Genomic DNA, 18,158 nt, shown 5'->3' with positions numbered 1-18,158 from the left:
ATCATTTCATCCCTGTTTACTGACCACCATGACAGGAGCATAGCAAAATTATGAAAAACATGTTTACCTTGGGCTGGGTGTATCTGAAAAAGTATTTTTTTCTTTCTGTACACAACCTGTGTCCCCTGACACTGAAACTGAAATCCCCCCCGTGGTGTAAGACATCAAGATGATGAGAGAAAACCTTCTGCCTGCAGATGTGCCGGCTTTTCTATCTCACACATCCCTCGGAGCGAGCGCAGCACTTCAGATTTAGTCCAGAACAAATTTAGTTTGGCGATGACCTTGAGTGAAAAGGTTTGTACTACGCTCTAATAGCTTGTTCAACCAGCCAGCCCACAAACCATTCTCTCAAAATCAATGTTGTCTCTGCAGCAGGGGTGAGGGGTGAGGGGTTGAGGGTGGGAGGAGGCGGGAGTACATTACGTCCAGCAGCTCAGAATCACACGCGCGCTCAGGCAGCTGAGGGGATGTAGCTTGTCCCCTCTCGGGATGTTGTGTCTATTCAGAGACACTCACAGCGGAATTACATGTGCTGAAATGGGAAACTGACGTGTCATCGTGTCCCTGGAAACGGCAGCGAACAACGTCCCTGAGGGTGAAATGAAATCATGTTGCCTTTGAGTTTTCCTGTTTCTCAAACACATGCAAATAATGTTTTCCAAGTGCTGCCGGGCACCAGCCGAGAGCCCGTCATCCACTCTCAACATCGATTTCAAGTTTTAACTCGAGGATTCTTCGCCGACACAAGAAACAACTCTTATCAGAACCATTCGCTGCTGAAAGAGGTTTTAATATTCCTGCTGAGTAAGAGGAAGTGTGATGTTTCACGTGAGGAGGGTCTGTTATCAGGGGGGACCACTTGAGAATGGCCCCAATCATTTATGCATTAATAAAGCGGACAAAGAAAAGAGTCCGGGAAGTAAAATTTGGTAACTCAATCTCAAAGACGTACTCATGGAATGAGGTTGCCTGGAAATCTGATCTTCTCCCGGATTGCTGGCGGCCAGAGACCGAATATAGGCCCGGTGCTCCAGTCGTAATTGGGAGCTTTATTGATTTCCGGGCCTGTTGTCACGCCTGAGGTGACCTTTTGTTTGAGAATAATTGCTCTATTAGAGGGTTTATTCAGGCACCTGCTGGGTATCTCAGACGCTATTATTGTCCAATAAGGATCCCCGGGCAGTAAAGCAGTGACCCTGTTCTGATATGTGGTTCGGACGGAGAGAGTCTCGCTCTCTGCACTAATATCAAATGAGAACAAAAGGTGGACTTGGTGCATTTAAGGGTTAATGTGAGCTTTATTACTGCTGGGAGGCTTGACGACGGTTGACATGTGGAGGCTCCTGCATTGCTTCACTAAACTATCGCAGAAATCCATGTATTCTCTGCCGTGTTTCCTAGAGCTGCAGTACAATGTTTGTTTCTCGACAACCTCGGAATATACGAGAGGTTTATTTTGTTCTTCCGTCGTTTTCTCCACCACAACTGAAATAAGCGGAGCCCCATTAACATGCAGCACTGGTTCTCTGTGGGTTCATCCCCAGTGTGATCTGCACACGGTCAACAGAGAGTTAGAAAGGTTTACAGAGGAAACTTTCTCAGGCTGGGGTTCAGCTTTGGGAGTGTTTGTGGCTGCAGCTCAGAGAGAGAGAGAGAGAGAGAGAGAGAGAGAGAGAGAGAGAGAGAGAGAGAGAGAGAGAGAGAGAGAGAGAGGCTGGTGAGAACTTGGAGCCAACAGGAAGTCAGTTATTAAAATAGAGCTAAAGAAATAGTGGTTCTACTCTTTATTTATATTATTGGGTGGTGCTTATTTGATTTATTAAGAAGTATTGATGGACGGTTGGATGGATGGATGGATGCAAAAACAGTACTTTGACACGGGAGACCACTTTTCCTTTCCCATTTAAAACCAATGTTAATCACTGGTAGAATTTCAGAATTAACTTCTACAGGACCTTCAAAACGCCCGTCATCCTTTTCAGTTTCTCTAATTGGCCCTGAGTGCAGGTGTGGTGCACAGCGATGGCACCTGTCTACTCCCCCCATTCATCCCTGTGCCTTAAAGCACGGAGACAGAAGGTGTACACACTGTTTTACAAAAACCCAGAGATGAAAGCGCCTCGCACTCGAACATCGTGTTCAAATTTAAATGGTGGAACTGAGGAAGTGTTTGTCACCGCAGGTCCAGACATCACCTGCCTGTGTTTGTGTCGGGAAAGCACCGCGCTCCATTTTCCCGCTGGCATGGAAATAGAACAATATCATTATGCTGCGGCGTAAACACTTATGACTCATGCTCGCTGCCATCTCTCTATCTTGTTAAGATCCAGAGGCATATTTATGCGTTCGCTCTAACTACGCATCTCTGGTCTCACTTAAAACCTTTATTGTAACATATAAAAAAAAAAATACAGAAACATGTTGTGGCACTGGAGGAAACATGAATTAAAAATACATGTTGTTAAGCCTCATAAAAGAATCGTTGGCACGGCCTGTTTGTGCATCAGTTTGAACACGAGGGGGGGGGGGGGAAGCTCCCGTTGAATGGTCTTAATGCACTAATGCTCTCTAATGCATTCTGCTGCCACGGAGCATAAATGTGCTCAGTGTGATGAAATTGATTTTCAACATGTTCTTTGTCCCCAGTTGGCAAAAAAATCCCAGCAGCGAAGCTCTAAGATGTGGTTCACTAATTAAAGCCAAAATGTTTGCTCTCGCTAGAGTGTGTGTCCCCCCCCAATCCCAACCCGAACACATGTTGCTATGTTACCGACACAACATAAAAAACACTAAAGAATAAACCCACTATACGGTAAACTGTGGTGTTTCACGTTCGCTGATACCAATAAAATACAGAAATTTCCCTCGGGACAAACAAAGTATCTATCGATCGCTATTTCGAATAAATTGGACTGAAAACCCAACTGGGATTTAACAAATTCATCTGTAGACTTCAGACTTAATTCAGCCTTTAATTGACTCAAATAAAAACTTCAAATTGAGCTGACTTCAACTTATTTGTAACCTGACGTTGGTACAAACTTAAATTGTGATTTAAGTCATTCAAGATGGTGGTCAGCAGTGTGCTGTGTTTCATAACGTGTACCGAGACACTGGAGTAAACATCACTGCAGCATTAAACCACTGACCTGACTCTTACTGGGTTACGTTTCCCTTTAAACTGCCACAAACACAAACACAGCCTCAAGCTTATTCAACACAAACATTACATTAAGCTAAAGTTCACACAATCTAAACATAACTTAACCGAACCTCAGGTTATCCATGCAAACTGAATAGCTCTGCGCGTGTTAGTTTGACTGTTTGGCCCATGCAGAGTAAAATATCTCTACAGAGGACAAAGTGTATTTCTGACCCAAGGACAAATAACGGGGTGATATTTGTGGAGGGATATTATTCTATATAACTGTACAATGTATTGTAATAAGGCAAAGACAATGCATTTTTTTCTGGTTATATTTTGTTCAGTTCTGTGTTTGGAAAATGTTTCCTTGTAGCCTATATGAATACTTTGTTTAAAACTTGTAAAGGTTATTTTTCTAATGGAAGTCGTTAAAACCAACTTAAAATATATTGTTCTGCTTTAATACAATAATTTACATAAAGAAAATAAATAATATTCAAAAGAGATTTAAAAAGTCTCTTTCAGAAAACAGAGAAAGAAACTATTTGCTTATAGGTCTTAACAAACACAATAACTCAGAAACCGTTGTTCTCTACTCACTGTGGGACTCAAATATGACAATTACTGTTAATGTTTTGATGTCTTATCACCTGAAGCAACGCGAGGGTCAGTGACAAGTGATAATAAAATGAAATGTGATAAAAACTCACTGAATAGCTTCCTCACACCCTGAGATTATACCCAGGAGTGCAGTTTTTTCTTCTTCTTCAAATTCTCCTCTGAAAGATAGCAAATGGCTGCGTGGAGGATAACCTGTATTTCACTGATATAAGCAGGGCTGGAGCATATCATTTAGTGGCAATTGACAGCACCCTGAGGATCACTGGAACGAGATAATAAACTCCAGAGTGAAAACCCAGGGACTGTGTGGACTTGATGGATTTGATCACGCTGTGCAAATGCCACTTGGACTCCTTTTTCGTATTTCCGCTTGGTTGCATAATGCAAATGAACGACGCGTTGTGTCAGGGAATTACTTGACGGGGACGAATGTAAACTTTGGCTTTTGCTGCATACATAACTGGTGTTTACTTGCCAATAAAGCAGGGACGCTGGAAGTTCAGCGTTGAACTGAGTTCCTTCACTTGCTAAGAGCTGTCACCAGTCTTGGAGAGCGACGCCAAAGATATAGCTCTTATTCAGATATCACTACTTTTCCTAAGGGCAATTGTGCCTTTGCCCCAAATCTTGAGAACAGTTTACAATTAAGTGTTCCCCTTCCGTAGACATATTTAATTAAATATGCATGTTTTAAGTGTCCTTAAATTGTATTTATTCCCTTTTTATCCTTTTATTTCACTTCAATCTTGTACTTTCCTGTGTCTGTCTGTTGTACAGCACTTGTTCAGTCAACTCTGGTTGTCGTAAACATGCTCTATAAATAAACCTGACCCGTCTAGCCTCTTTTTGATGGGATCTCGATCAGCAGGATTATACGAGTTGTGTGCTCTGAGATGAATTCTACGTCGTTCAAATGAACCCAAACGTCTGATATGAAGTAAACACAACTGTTAATGGAGTCTGAATTATTGTACGATGGCCAGATAAGCTCCGAACAACAAGCTGTTCTCAGACAGTGAACATGTCCAAACCAAACCCGAGGAGACCAATCTGAGGTTATTAGTGGAGCGTTCTGTTTGTGTTCTGTTCGCCTGTTTCCCTCAAGCGATGGAAACTTGACAGTAAACTTCTACTAAACTCTACAGGTCTGTAGACAGATATTTTATTTAACATGTGGGTCTTGCTGTCCACCACACTGCAGAGTCTGGTCTGTCACGATGGAGTGCTGCTGTTCACAGGCCGTGTCATCACTGCTTGTAAACGCAATGATGGCTGAAGCTCCTGGAAAGCAACCACCACCACCACCACCTGCTCCGAGGTACAAACTTCCCGGAATAACACAGTTCACATTACCTCAGGATATGAATCGCAGCTTTTCCAGGGATTGAACATATCATGAAAGCTTTTAAAATCTTTGTGAGGCCTGACTCTTTGAAGTATTTAGCAATATCCAAGTAATGCCAAATCCCGCAAAGTGCCAGTGTGCCTACATTTAAATATCAGCAGAACAGTATCTACATTAAAAGCCCTGATTGAGGTTTGAACAAAGTCTGACGCTCACTCACTGGAACTCTCTGATATCAGGGCTGCGCTCATTTGCCAGAATAAAATGCACATTTACGGAGCATTTGATTCAATTTCAGTGGGTAGTTAACGATGGAGAAACATAAACGAAATGGTGACACGATTAATGACCAATGTTATTTTCCCCCCGTCTCACTTTGTCTGTTTTAATCTGTGTGTGTGTGTGTGTGTGTTGTCCTTCTACAAAGCAACACACTAAGCTACAACATCTCCATAGAAACCAGGCAGCCACTGGGCATTTGGAGTACACCCAGCAAATGTCATGATGAAAGTCAGTATTTCAGGCATGGGCACTAAACACCACTGAGGACACATGTAATGGCTGCCAATATTTTGAGCGTGGAAAATCAGCAGCGGGGTTGACACTGTCGCCTCGGACCAATTTCCTTCCACCCAGACTTGTTTTTTATAGCCGGAGGAAGCAGGAGTGGGAAGCGCGCCAGCTGATAGGCAATCCAGGACGGCGCTGACAACACGACTGTCAGACGGACGACAGGGACGCGTGCTTTTCAAGTAGAGAAAGATGATATTGCGGTCGGCTGCCTGCTTTCACGGCCCCATCACCATAATGTGACGAGCTGTCATATTAAAATCCTCGAGTTGGTCAATTTGTAGCACCGTCAGTATGCCGTGCCGAGACTCATTGCAGCCATAACAATAACACTAAAGGTTTGAGGGGATAAACAGCGGGAGGTTGGAAGACTGGTCCGTGTCTTCCTTCCTTTGCATTCCCTCCAGGCCGGCGCCAGGCTGAGCCGCCAGACGCCACGATTTGGGGGCAGCCTTTAACCTCCTGCAGGCGACTAAGTGTCTCTATGTGTGGTCTCATCAGGCAGTTCAGGCCACAGCAGGAAGCGCGCTGGAGTCTGTCGTCCATTTGCACCAATTTTTTAAAGAGAAACTTGCATCTCTATGGAAATGTGAAGGAGAGAGTCTGAAACCAGAGGTTAAATAAGACTAAGCTGATGACATTCTCACTGCAGAGTGTGTGTATCAGTTTGTGCTGTCACACTCCCCCCCCCCCGACACTGGCACAAACAACCCCTGGCAGCATGTCCAATGAAGCTGCAGCACCAGCTTCTCCTAATTCGTATCCGGGCCTACAGGCAATTACCTGCTTATCGTTCATGACTAGCACTCGCTCTTCTGAATGTTTGTCACCGATGCGGAGGTGGCGCCGAGCGACAGCAGGACCCGAGGGGGCCGATGGTGAACCTGGCAACTCTCAACGTTTCAATTAGAGGCTCGGTGGAACATGGCGGCTCCTGATCGCCTTCCTGCTCCACGGCTCTGGGCCCCTAATTACAGCCGGCTGATAAGGCCAGAAAACACAGCTCAAACGGGCTGAGGCGGGCGCAGAGAAACACGCAAACGTAGACGAGAATACGAAGATATATGAGCTTACACACCGAGCGACACACAAGGACACACGGACATATATCGGCTGATATACCCCTGACAGCATGAAGCATGATTAATCGGACCAGGACCTGCAACCACAGAAACTGCAAAAATCTGACTCAAAAACCTCTTTAGAAATAAATTATTCTAAACACACTTGACTTCTCATGACACAACACAATTTGCCTCAAAACAACAGAGAGAAGAAAAAGAAGTGAAGTGTTAAATGAATCCCGTCTGCGCTGACTTCCATCGCTTAGAGACACAATTAAAAAACAACGCAGGAAGAAAAACTTACTTTTAAACACCTGACAGCAAAAATGTTGACCTTTTCCTAAATGAGTAATTTACACACGGTGCAGAAACTCCTGGGGTGTTTACACACACACACACACACACACACACACACACACACACACACACACACACACACACACACACACACACACACACACACACACACACACACACACACACACACACACACACACACACACACACCTGATGTCTACCGACTATTAGCGACACGGAGGATTGTCATGACATTTGAGTTTGACCGTTGCTCCAGACGCTGAATATTTATTGCTGTATTAACGGCCCCGTCGATCTCCTGCGTAATAAACCATGTCAGCAAAGAACATTTAAATCATGACAACAATCATGATGAATCGCCGCCTGGCAATCACGCCTCTAATCTCCACTTCAGATCCCAACACCACGACTCAATTGTTCATAATTGCCCTTAAGATGAACTATGGCACAAACATTAGAGGCATCCAATTCTCCTCTGAATCCATCTTTCATTCCCTCTTATCAGTCAAGGGCACTCGGCAAACAGGAAGAATTGCCCTATTATCTATTTGCATTCCAAAAAAGTGAATCATCTCATCACTCTTTGCTTTTTTCCGAACCATTTTTCTGGCCACACTGCTCATTTCTTTCATTAAGAAGAAGCTGCAAAGGAAAGAGAAGAGAAAGAAGCACAAATAGCTTGAGTGTCTGTGATGACGGTTCATGACCTACGATGCGATAGCCACTGATTCATAACAGAGGGGACGTCTGTGTGCGAGCAACAAAGGAATCACTATGACTCATCTATGAGGCGCAATTATGATGTTTCAAATTCAATCGATGTGCTGCTGCACGGAAATATACTAATCGTTAGACAACAAATTGAGTACAGATCATAAGAAGTATATATCAGAATGTAAATACGACCAAACTGCCACTTGGAAGGTGAGTTCAGTGTTTTTTGCATGTTTCATTTTTAGCATTTTGCCTAGAATGGAGTCTCTTCCTTAAAACTTGGGCTGGATGCTAAGCTAATGGGGCTAGCTGTCAAACTTTCAAAACGATTACGTGAACAATTAGCATAACTAACGAGCACACGTGATGAATGCAGTATATTTTCATTGCTGGTTACAAAGAGAAAAGACTGAATATCTTACACATGAAAGTGAATTCACTCATGACCTATAGATTCTATAGGAGCCAACAGAGTCATAGCCCATGACGCTTGCCCGTGACTCATTGGCTGACACTCTTTGTTAACATGCACAGATCCAAGCTACAGTGCATTGACACACCATCTCTGCTGCAACGCTGCCTGGCACAGATAAGTTCATGCAGGAACACAAAAGCCAAAGCAGGTGCCGTGCAGACGATTCCTCTGTGGTCTGTGTGCAACGTGCTAAGTTAATGAACATCTGTTTAAGCACTTATCACTGGAGCTATTCATCAGAGGGCCACTGAGGCAGCAGCCCCTCCACAGCGAGGTGGATCCAACCAAACATGGCTAATTAAAACCACCCTTTGTTTTTCTGTACGTGAGCAAAAAAAAAAAAAAAACTGAATAGAGAAAAGATCTGCCAGAGAAAATGTTCAGTTGAAGTGTCATGAATTCTTTAATAAAAAACCATCATCGTCTTAAAGCAGCGAGTTCTCCACAAACTTTTTTTCCTGACGTCGATATTTTGGTTTTGACTTTCATGTGAGCAGCTTCACATTTTTATGCTCGAATTTATCAGCTCACTGCAGACAGGCCCCCGTTTCAAATAAACAACTTTTAATCAATACTTGACAAGAAGACGTCCTGGGAAATGTTACTTAAAATGAATATGACATTTAAAAACACTCACATTACCGAGTGGATATCATGACAAGTATATAAATAAATAGAGGCTGAACAAATGTGTAACACCCAATGCGATAGCTTGCCAATTAGTCACTTCCTTCTTTGGCTCCTGGGCGTCTATTCTCCTCGGCAGCGCCCACAGGCTGCTCCGCTCAGCTGTTTCTCAAGCTGCCTGCGTAGCTGACATTCTGGATTTAAATCAACCATTTAATACAAAATGCTGAAAATTCAACTTTACCAGAGCAGACCTTTTGCTGTAAAGCTTGGCTCTCTGCGTGTATACTCCCCCCCCACCCCCCCACTAAGGCTTCCCAAGTTTGTCACAGAAAGAGAGAAAGTAGTGAAAGGCTGAGGATGGAGGCTGGATGGATGGCGGAGGCGTCTCTGCTGAAGTTTTCCTCCCCATTAAATGTCTGGTGCTGGGATCCTGCTTTAAAGCTGCACTGGACTCCAACTGGCTGAGAGAAGTAACAGACTTCTGAGCTGAACTTTGAAAAACCCTAATTTCTCATGTAATGGGATAACGACTCGACTGCGTCTAACAGGCAGCTGATGATTAAGTTGCCAAAAAGCAAGTTTAAAAAAAAAAACTGGGGCAGAGTCTGGACTCTATTGCTGATGTTCAAGTTTTAATTTGTCATTTTCTTGTGTGAAGAATCAAGCCGCAGAATTTAATTTGTTTAACTAGCTTGTTCCCGGTGATATTACTCCTGCAGCACTGTCTATGTAATTAACCAAACTTGACTCCTCTTCGACTACAAAAAGCAATACTTTAGCTTCACATTAGTCAAACGTGTCTCTCCTGTGTAAATGCATTACTGCCCCTAAACCCCAATTTAACCTTTCCCTCCACCAGGCACCTCCACCCTGTTGCAGTAATGAGGGTCAGTGGTGTGATTCTCTCTGTGGACTGTGTCGAGCTGATTACTGGAGAGCTGTTGCTATCTCCAGTGAGCTGCCCTCTATCTCCGTCCTCTGTCCCTGGACCACGAGACGTGCTTGCAGGCCATCAATCAGGAGGCCACAGCAGGTCCTGGTGTAATCACAGCCGCTGTGTGTGTTTGTTTGTGTGTGTGTGTGTGTAGGCAAACACCAGATGTGTGTGTGCGTGCCCCTGTGCAGGCATGCATGCCTATATGTAACATTGCCGATTTTACAACCTAATACGCTTGAAGCAATTTCTCACTTTGCTGGAGTGTCACGCTTCAGGAAAATCCACTGACAGCCACCATTTGCTATTTACAGGAGTTTCAGCATCAACACATCTCTAATCTTGTCAGTAATTAGCACAAGGATTAGTTTCTGCAGGTGTTAAGGACAATTGTTGCTATAAATTATCAGAATCAAGTGATTTAATACTGATTACAAATACCTAATGCAGCCAATACCGTATAGGCTAATAAGCCAAAGCCAAAATTGTAAAAGATTAGCGCTGTAGGCAAAAGGATTAGAAAGGATAAGTCGAGTATTTGATTAGTTGATTTAATCAATGTTGATTTTATTTGATTGTATTTTTGGTTTAATATTGTTATTCTTTCCAAAAATAGCATTTATATTCTTGTGAAAGGCATTCTTCACTGTTTTCTGACTGCATGACTCCAGTTGTGTCCCAATTATCAGTCTTAAACCCAAAGACCTTCATTTATAATCATATGCACCAGACAACAAGGTGAAGCTTCTTACATTTGAAAACTGGAAGGCAGCATTTTGTTATCGTTTCTGCTCGATAAATCAACATTTTCAAGTTTGTTAACAATGAATCTTCCATATTATTTATCATTTCACCACAATATTGTCACTTCAGAGTCGAACAGTTGCTCCTGGTAATGTTCACGCCTGCGTATGGCCTGTGCTGCATGTGCAGAATATATGCACGGTGCAACCGGCGGACCTTTGCCTGCTTCTGAGGGTGCGACTGGCAGCACACAGCTAAAATCACAGCAGGATGAATTATTGTCTGTTTGGCAGAATGACGCCAAGAGTCCCTTTCACCTTCTCTGTCATCTGGAGACACGTGCAGCACAGACACGGAGCCGGGCACAGACAGACGCTGTAGAGTTAAGGTTTGAGGTGAAAGACTCGGAGAGCAGTCGTGGTACAATATAGGGAACTTGCCCAAATAAAACTGTTAATGTAGTTTTGTTATTATATTCTATGCTTGGGGGGGGGGGGGGGGGGGGGGTGGGGTTGTTCTCGTTCAGTAACTATTGTGCAAACATGTTCACAAACTTTTAAACGCTTCCATTGCCTGCAGGAACCCGTGTAAAGCATTATTGTTCACAGTTACTGTTCCAGGCTGTGTGTGATTTGTCAACCCCTGACATAAACAAAGCACAATGGAAAATAGGGTCTCTTTCTCCCCCCCCCCCCCACCGACCCTCAGAACATGAAATATTGATAGTCCAAAACAAACAGCCATTGTTTCCTGTGTTATTCAGGTGAGTGTGTTCCTCTGTGGATGCTCCATCATCACAGACCGACTGACTGATGGAGGAGGCAACAGGAGAACAACACGGCTGCACCGCGCCACGACGCAACAGGGCTTTTCACACCGAGGCTCCGGAGAGGGGGGGGGGGGGGGGTGTCAGCGGCGTGACACGGTGGTTTTCAACGGGAATCAAACAGTTGACACGCAGCACCATTCGCACTTTCACAGGCCCGTTCACACGCACGGTCTCGTTCCAGCTCAAGTTGGGGCTCAATGGGCTGATCCGCGTGTCCTGCGGCTGCAACAAGGTGACGCGCACTGGAAAACACGAGCTGCGCGTCGTCTGTGCGTAAAGTGCCTGGATTGAGCTCAGAGCTTAATAATAAGAATAAGAATAATGATGATGAGGAGGATGATGAGGATGATGATGACAACCGAGCACGAGGCTGCAGCACTACCACCACAGTCGTGAAGAAGTGTCAGCCACCACTTCCCAATGACTCCCGGGTGCAAACGTCTATTATTAACTAACTGCACCTAATTATGCTTTTCTATTTACCACCCATGCACGCGATGATAAAACTCAGTGTTGGCCAATCACAGCGGGGCAGCACAGGTTCATGTCGGTATTAACAAGCGAGGGCACGAGTGACAGTGAAGCTCATCGATACCTGTTCCTGCTGCTGAACCGTTTTCGGCGCATTGCCTTCCTTCGCCGTGGTCATGATTCCCCGAGGCTGGGGGAGAAACTGCTGCTTCCCCGGCGAGAGGAAGAGGAGGAGGAAGAAGAGGAGGAAAACAGATGTGCAAACGCTGGAGGATGCACCGGTGCAGCGGCAGAGGAGGAGGAGAAGGAGGAGGCAAGGAGCCGGTAACAGGAACAAAAAACAAACCCAGAGGTGGACGGTGTATTCACGGCTGCGTGTGCAGCGGCCAAGGTGAGAAATAACAAGAACCACAGTGGAAGCGAAAGAGGAGGAGACAGCAGAGAGAGAGGGAGGAGAGAGGGGGGGAGGGAGGAGAGAGAGAGAGAGAGAGAGAGAGAGAGAGAGAGAGGGGGGGGGAGAGAGAGAGAGAGAGAGAGAGAGAGAGAGAGAGAGAGAGAGAGAGAGAGAGAGAGAGAGAGAGAGAGAGGCACATCTCTTCTTTACACGTTTGACGTGGGAATCTGCGTGAGCCATTCAATATTCCACAGGCGTTTTACGCACACGCACACACATACACACATACACACACACACCCACACACACGCACACGCACGGTTTGCAAGTCAGCACGAAGGAGCATGTGTGTTGCAGGATAACAATTAAAAATGCACGTTGAAATCTGCATTTTTAACGTTGAAGTCGTGAGGAATATAAGTTAATGTGCAACCAGAAGGACATTCAAACACTCCAGTATCAATTATTCGTATTAATTGCAACATAAAACCACTTCACTTAAGCAGCTGCTGCCAAACAGTAATAAAAGCAGCAAAGGTTTAAATGTCTTTTTCTTCTCCCATGTGTTCCTGCAGAATATGAATGTGAGTCTCTGCATGACACAACTTTCCTGCTGTTATAATAAGAAAGACAAAGTCCAGAGCTCTGCTGCAGCGATGCATTAATGCTGAAACACTAAGTGGCCTGATTGTGCAGTAACAGGATTACATATTGTCCTCACACAGGAGCAGCAGTTGTAATAACACCGAGAGTCAATAAAGACAATGTTGGAAATTAAGTTTAAGGCTTGAGTGGCTGTGTAAAGTTGTGATCCGTGCAGGGGACGGCGTAGTTTGCAATAAAGTGGAGCTTTTAATAAAGTTCAGTCAATATGAGATTTCATTTAAATCCCGGGCCCAGTTTTTCAGAGGTAATCGGATCTGATTTCAGTTTCAATCAGTTTAAATCAACTTTGTCAAAGACTGTGACAACTTTACTTAACTGCAAAAAGATCCGGATTATCCCGATCCCAGCAGGAGCTGGATCTCAGGAACAAAGTGTAATTAAACTTCAAGATTGGTCAAATAATTCAACATCTAGTATCTATACACACACCTTTATTTATATTCTGCACTTGATACGAAGTAGATAAAGTAGAACTTACATATTAAGCTTTTAATTACTGTAAAGTAAAAACAAGATGGATGTGATCACTGTTAAACAATCTTCTAAACATCTGTCAGTACCAAACAAAAATAATATATGTATTTCTAACTGTTATTTATCCCAGTCTGTTTATTAAAATGTCCCGATCATAAGAGACACATCAGTCCCGTCCTGCTGAGAGAAAGCGGGAGGTTGTTCCGGGTCGTCAACAGCCTCAGATGCATCATAAACGTTACGACAGAGGGGGACATTACGATGAAGCGATGAAGTGATGGAGCGCAGGACAGAACAGACGAGTGTCTCAGTACAGTTCCTCTCGCAGGTAGTTAAGGTTTGCGAAGCACCTACTCAGAGCTCCATTTAAGCGCTCAATTGCACATCTGTATCACAGTGAGCGTATCTGCTGAGGTGTGCTCGCTACAAGAGAAAAGGTCAATTGAGAGGTCTGACTTTTGAGAAACAAATCAGGTGAAATGGAAAAAGAAACGGTCGTATCGTTACCTCTGCCGAGGAGGTTATGTTTTCATTGCTTTGTGTTTGTTTGTCTGATTTTCAGCAGGTTGACTCAAAAACTACAGAACTGATCACCATTTAATTTTGGAGCGCATCTGGTAAAATATCTTTTTAGGCGAAAAGGGAGTTTGGTTTGTTCTGCTCTTTTCTATATCTCTTCACCTAAAAACACTTTAAGATGACCCCATGCTTAATCCAGCTGTTGTTCTTTAAATAGGTAGGAGCCTGAACTGTGATAATATTCCCACTTAGAGCACTGGTGAATCTGATTTGTTAATCTCAGATCCAATCCTGGTTAAACTTCATATTTCCAAATAAAACAATTTGAACAACTCGGCCCTGGAGACTGAAATATAATTGGCACGTCCGCAGCAGCTCTGGAAGAAACCTCACACGTTATCTACATTTCACGATGGGAACCAAACGTCTCTTCAAGGCCTCGTTCAATTAGGCCGCCCTCGTTATGCAATCTCTGTTAAACACGGGAAGGGAATGACTCGCCTGGATTTGCTCGGAGTTGTACTTAATGTTAATTAATACCTCGGTCTCCAGTTTGACTCTTTGCTTTGCAGGTTCCTAACTGAATGTGCTGCGTTTGCTAATTAAAACCAGGTGGCAGCTGTGGGAAGTCAATTACAACCTGGAATCCCGAATGGACGCCTGCATTGTTGCTTCGTGTGACCGGCGGAGCACCGGACAGAAAACAGCCTCCGAGGAGAAATCTGCAATCCTTGGACGAGATATTACTGAGTTGTTTTGTGTCAAAGGGCCGTTTTGCAATTTGCTCAGACTCAACCTGTTCTTTGACTCTTTGGTTCGTTGGCAATTTCTCTGCACCAGTCCTCGGAGAAACAGCTTTCTCCTGTGTCGGTGTGGGGAGCTTCGCCATCTCGACCTTTTCTACTTGAGGAAAAAGTGAGAGCGTACTGGGACCAGTCCCTCCCACGCCTGCTGAGTCAACATGACTTAGAATCTACAGCTATGCTAGTGACAGTGTTAGGCTGTATTTAGGCTCAGGGGTAATCCCGGCATTACATCCAATCCAGTAGCTGTCAGGACGTTTCATTAGAAAAGAAAGATGTCAACCTTAAAGTGGAGCTTGAGGAAGACAGAGCGAATCACCAAAATAAAAGACTTTAGACCGTAAATGTCTGTTAAAAACCTCTTAGCAATCCATTGAGTAGTTGTTGGGACTTTTCAGTCCGGCTCAAATGACCCACCGACTGTAGAGAGACCAATGTTCTTCAAGCCATTGTGCTATAGTTGTTAAAACCCCATTGAAAAGGATCTTGTATTGCACTGGCAAAAAAAACAGGGCTGAATTGCTTTAGAGTCCATTTGTGGATTATGTTTTTGAAGAATCTGGCTTCTCTGGTTCTTCCAACAAATTTTTTTTTTTTTTTCCCTGAAGAAATCATTGCATTTTGATTCTCGGCACATAAAGCCACCACAGCCCATATGTGTTCTGCTTTTGAAATGTGGAAAAGAATGATAGCCCACCCGGCGCTCGCAGCTCCAGCCGGTTGTGGCTCAAAACCACATTAACCGCCCTCCTCGACAAACTCAGCCTGTATTTACCATCGAGGAGATGATGTATGAAACCGAAACGACTTCTCAACAGCCAATCAATCAGCGCCGAACTAATGACAACCACTCTGGGCCAAAGCCCTATTGGCTGATGACGGATGCTATGTGGTCGCACTGCGGCAGCCGAGAACACAATATAACCACCTTATTGTGGCCGTGTACAAACTTCATGCCTCCGATGTTGACGAATGGACGAGAGGCGACGGTGATGAATGCTCCGGAGGGCGGCTCTGTTTAAATACACATTCCTGGAAAGTCGGGAATTAAGTGAGTGACAGTGCCAACCTGCCTGAACAAATGGAGCCACCCGCTCCGCTTCTGCCTCATCACTTCAGTGCCAAAGCCGAGCCGGCCGCCGCCAGCCTGATGGACTGGAAGTGCTTTTGCCTAATTAGGACTTCAACATAATCAATACACGGCATGATGTGAAAATACTACACACAGACGCATTCGTTTGGCATCGATTATAGCTTTTGTAATTACATGATTATGCAGATGACAATATTGCAAATGTTAAAGATGCATCTGCAATTAACCTGCGCGTTTAGGGCGGGAGTATTATATCTGCACGCTTTTAAGAAACAGGCCCTAAAAAGACAGAACATTTGTGAGAATGAAAAACCCAACTGAGTGGAAACTTGAGAAAATGAGCTGATATTCCTCCGATCGGTCACATTTAGAGGACGAGGATGAAAAAGACGAGCTGCTGGTCTGAAAGACACCGAGTTGCACAGATTGACTTCAGTTTCTGCTTCTTCCCTCAATTTAATTTTAGAAGCACAAAAACCAAAGCAAAGTCGGCGCGAGGCTTTTTAGTTTAAGTAAAGCAAACAGTTGTTTCCTGAAGTGCTCGGTGCCGAACCCCTTTTTTAATTGAGACGTTGGGAGAAGTAAAGCGTTAAATCCCTGTGAACACCACTGGGTATGAGAGGGATCGTGCACATTACATGGAAATCTGGTGTGGTCTTGATTAAGCCTCATGTAGAAACGCTGGGAAGTTTGAAACTGAGCAGGAACAATGCAGCTCGTTCTGAGAAAAAAAACTCCATTAACATATAACGTCAGTTTGTTAAATATGATTATTTAAACCGAGTAAAGTGTGTTTTTGTGTTTTGCTTTCGGTGTCTGCACCCACGTTAATAAAACACCCTCCCATCCACAAACACGGGTCCCAACACGGCCATTTGTGAAGAAAATGGAATCTGGAAGAAATAAAAACATATTTTCTGAGTTACAACCAGCTCCACTCTCCTAGAACATATCCTGTCATTGCATACGGCCACAGCCATCTATCAGTGTTACATTAATTCCAAAATCAAACCTCACAATGCAGCGAGCCCCCAGTGCGTAGAATAGCCAGGGGAGCAAGTGTAATGGGATGTTTCAAAGCCAAAAGTTGTTCAGCGCTGCAAAACCCTGTGACTTGTTTTGATTAAATACTCGGAGGTGTCCGTTTCCATGTGGGCTGCAGAGCTATTTCCTGGAACGTAAATTCAGAATCGGACAAATCTCATATTGTATATGATGGAGGAAGCTTGCTCACAAAATAAGAGTGACACGGCCTCAAGGGAGAGGTCGAGGATAGATAAGTGATTACCTTGGCGCTGACACTGAGCCAAGACCAAAGGTCTGAGATTCACACTCCGAGACTCTGTTTCCCAGCAGGTGGTGCGTCATGCGACTGCTGCCTCAATTTTTCCGCTCTTATTTCCCCGGCACAGCTTCCAGATACGGGGGGAAACGTAATTGTTTCTACACCATCTCTCCCTCCTGCTACCTCTCCTGGCGAATACTCTTTGCGAGGCCCTTAAATAAATACAGGTCGGGAGCATCATCCTGACAGAGAGGGGCTGCATCAGGATGCCGTCTCTCCTCTCGCCGGCACACAGCACTTTGTGCCAGGTGTGACTCATCAGCCTTCACACCACTCGGCCGTGAAATGTCAACAGAGCCAGATTCCACAACCGTGCCCGTGTTCCCAGCCCCGAGATGATGAGCGCGTCTGTGGTGCTGAATGAGTTTTGCAGCCTTATTAGCATACTCGTAGCGTGCAGCACGTCCTCCCGGCTGGAGGGTAACGCTGAGCCTCAAGGACGTGGAAGCACAAGCCGGTTGGAGGCTTCCTGAAATGACATCTCTACTTTTGAGGCCGTTCACTTCCCGATGCATATGTGGTTCCTCTCGGCATTCACACCCCACGGTGAAACACATGCAACCAAAGTAAACAGCCTCAAGTGTGACTTCTCTGTTTTTATTATAATAGAATAACATTTTACTGCTTGTGCTCACACCACATTGCCGTTTCTCTCCCCGTGCCAATAAATGCTAATGACGTGTTCTCAACAGGTGCCGCACGGACATCGTCTCGCGTTTGAAAGGGTCTGTTGTCATGACAACAGCGCCTGCATCGTGCACTCGATGGGTTTTTGCACAGTGTCGCTTTAAGTCGGTGCTTTGTATTCTGCATTTTCATAAAACGCTTCCCGAGTGTGGAGAGCTTTCTTTAAAAAAAGGGACACACATCCAAACCCAGGAGAGAAAAATATCAAAGCAATCAAAGTGGCCACAACAGTGTGTCGCATGATCTCCGAGAAGAGGCTGATTCAGCAGCGTATCGCTCCTTCAAGGACCAACACTTCCTGGAGTAATAGCACC

The 18,158-nt window shown here is 44.6% G+C and overlaps 1 protein-coding gene across 6 annotated transcripts in view; it reads right to left on the bottom strand.

Moving 5' to 3' along the window:
* Positions 1–18,158, bottom strand: part of dpp6a (dipeptidyl-peptidase 6a) — a 168,678-nt gene that overhangs the window by 63,529 nt on the left and 86,991 nt on the right. Inside the window, exon 1 of one of the 6 annotated variants that reach the window (XM_034572947.1) lies at positions 11,988–12,254. The exons of the other annotated variants lie outside the window; for them this stretch is intronic. Within the exon in view, the coding sequence (XP_034428838.1) occupies positions 11,988–12,041 (54 nt within the window). The 5' untranslated portion in view covers positions 12,042–12,254. Of the gene's footprint in view, positions 1–11,987; positions 12,255–18,158 lie in introns of those variants that run through there. 6 annotated transcript variants of the gene reach the window in all.

Source organism: Hippoglossus hippoglossus, chromosome 20 (assembly GCF_009819705.1).
Source record: "Hippoglossus hippoglossus isolate fHipHip1 chromosome 20, fHipHip1.pri, whole genome shotgun sequence".
NCBI classification, from domain to species: Eukaryota; Metazoa; Chordata; class Actinopteri; order Pleuronectiformes; family Pleuronectidae; genus Hippoglossus; species Hippoglossus hippoglossus.
Note: the sequence above shows the minus strand (reverse complement) of the source record. Positions and strands in the feature narration are given on the sequence as shown.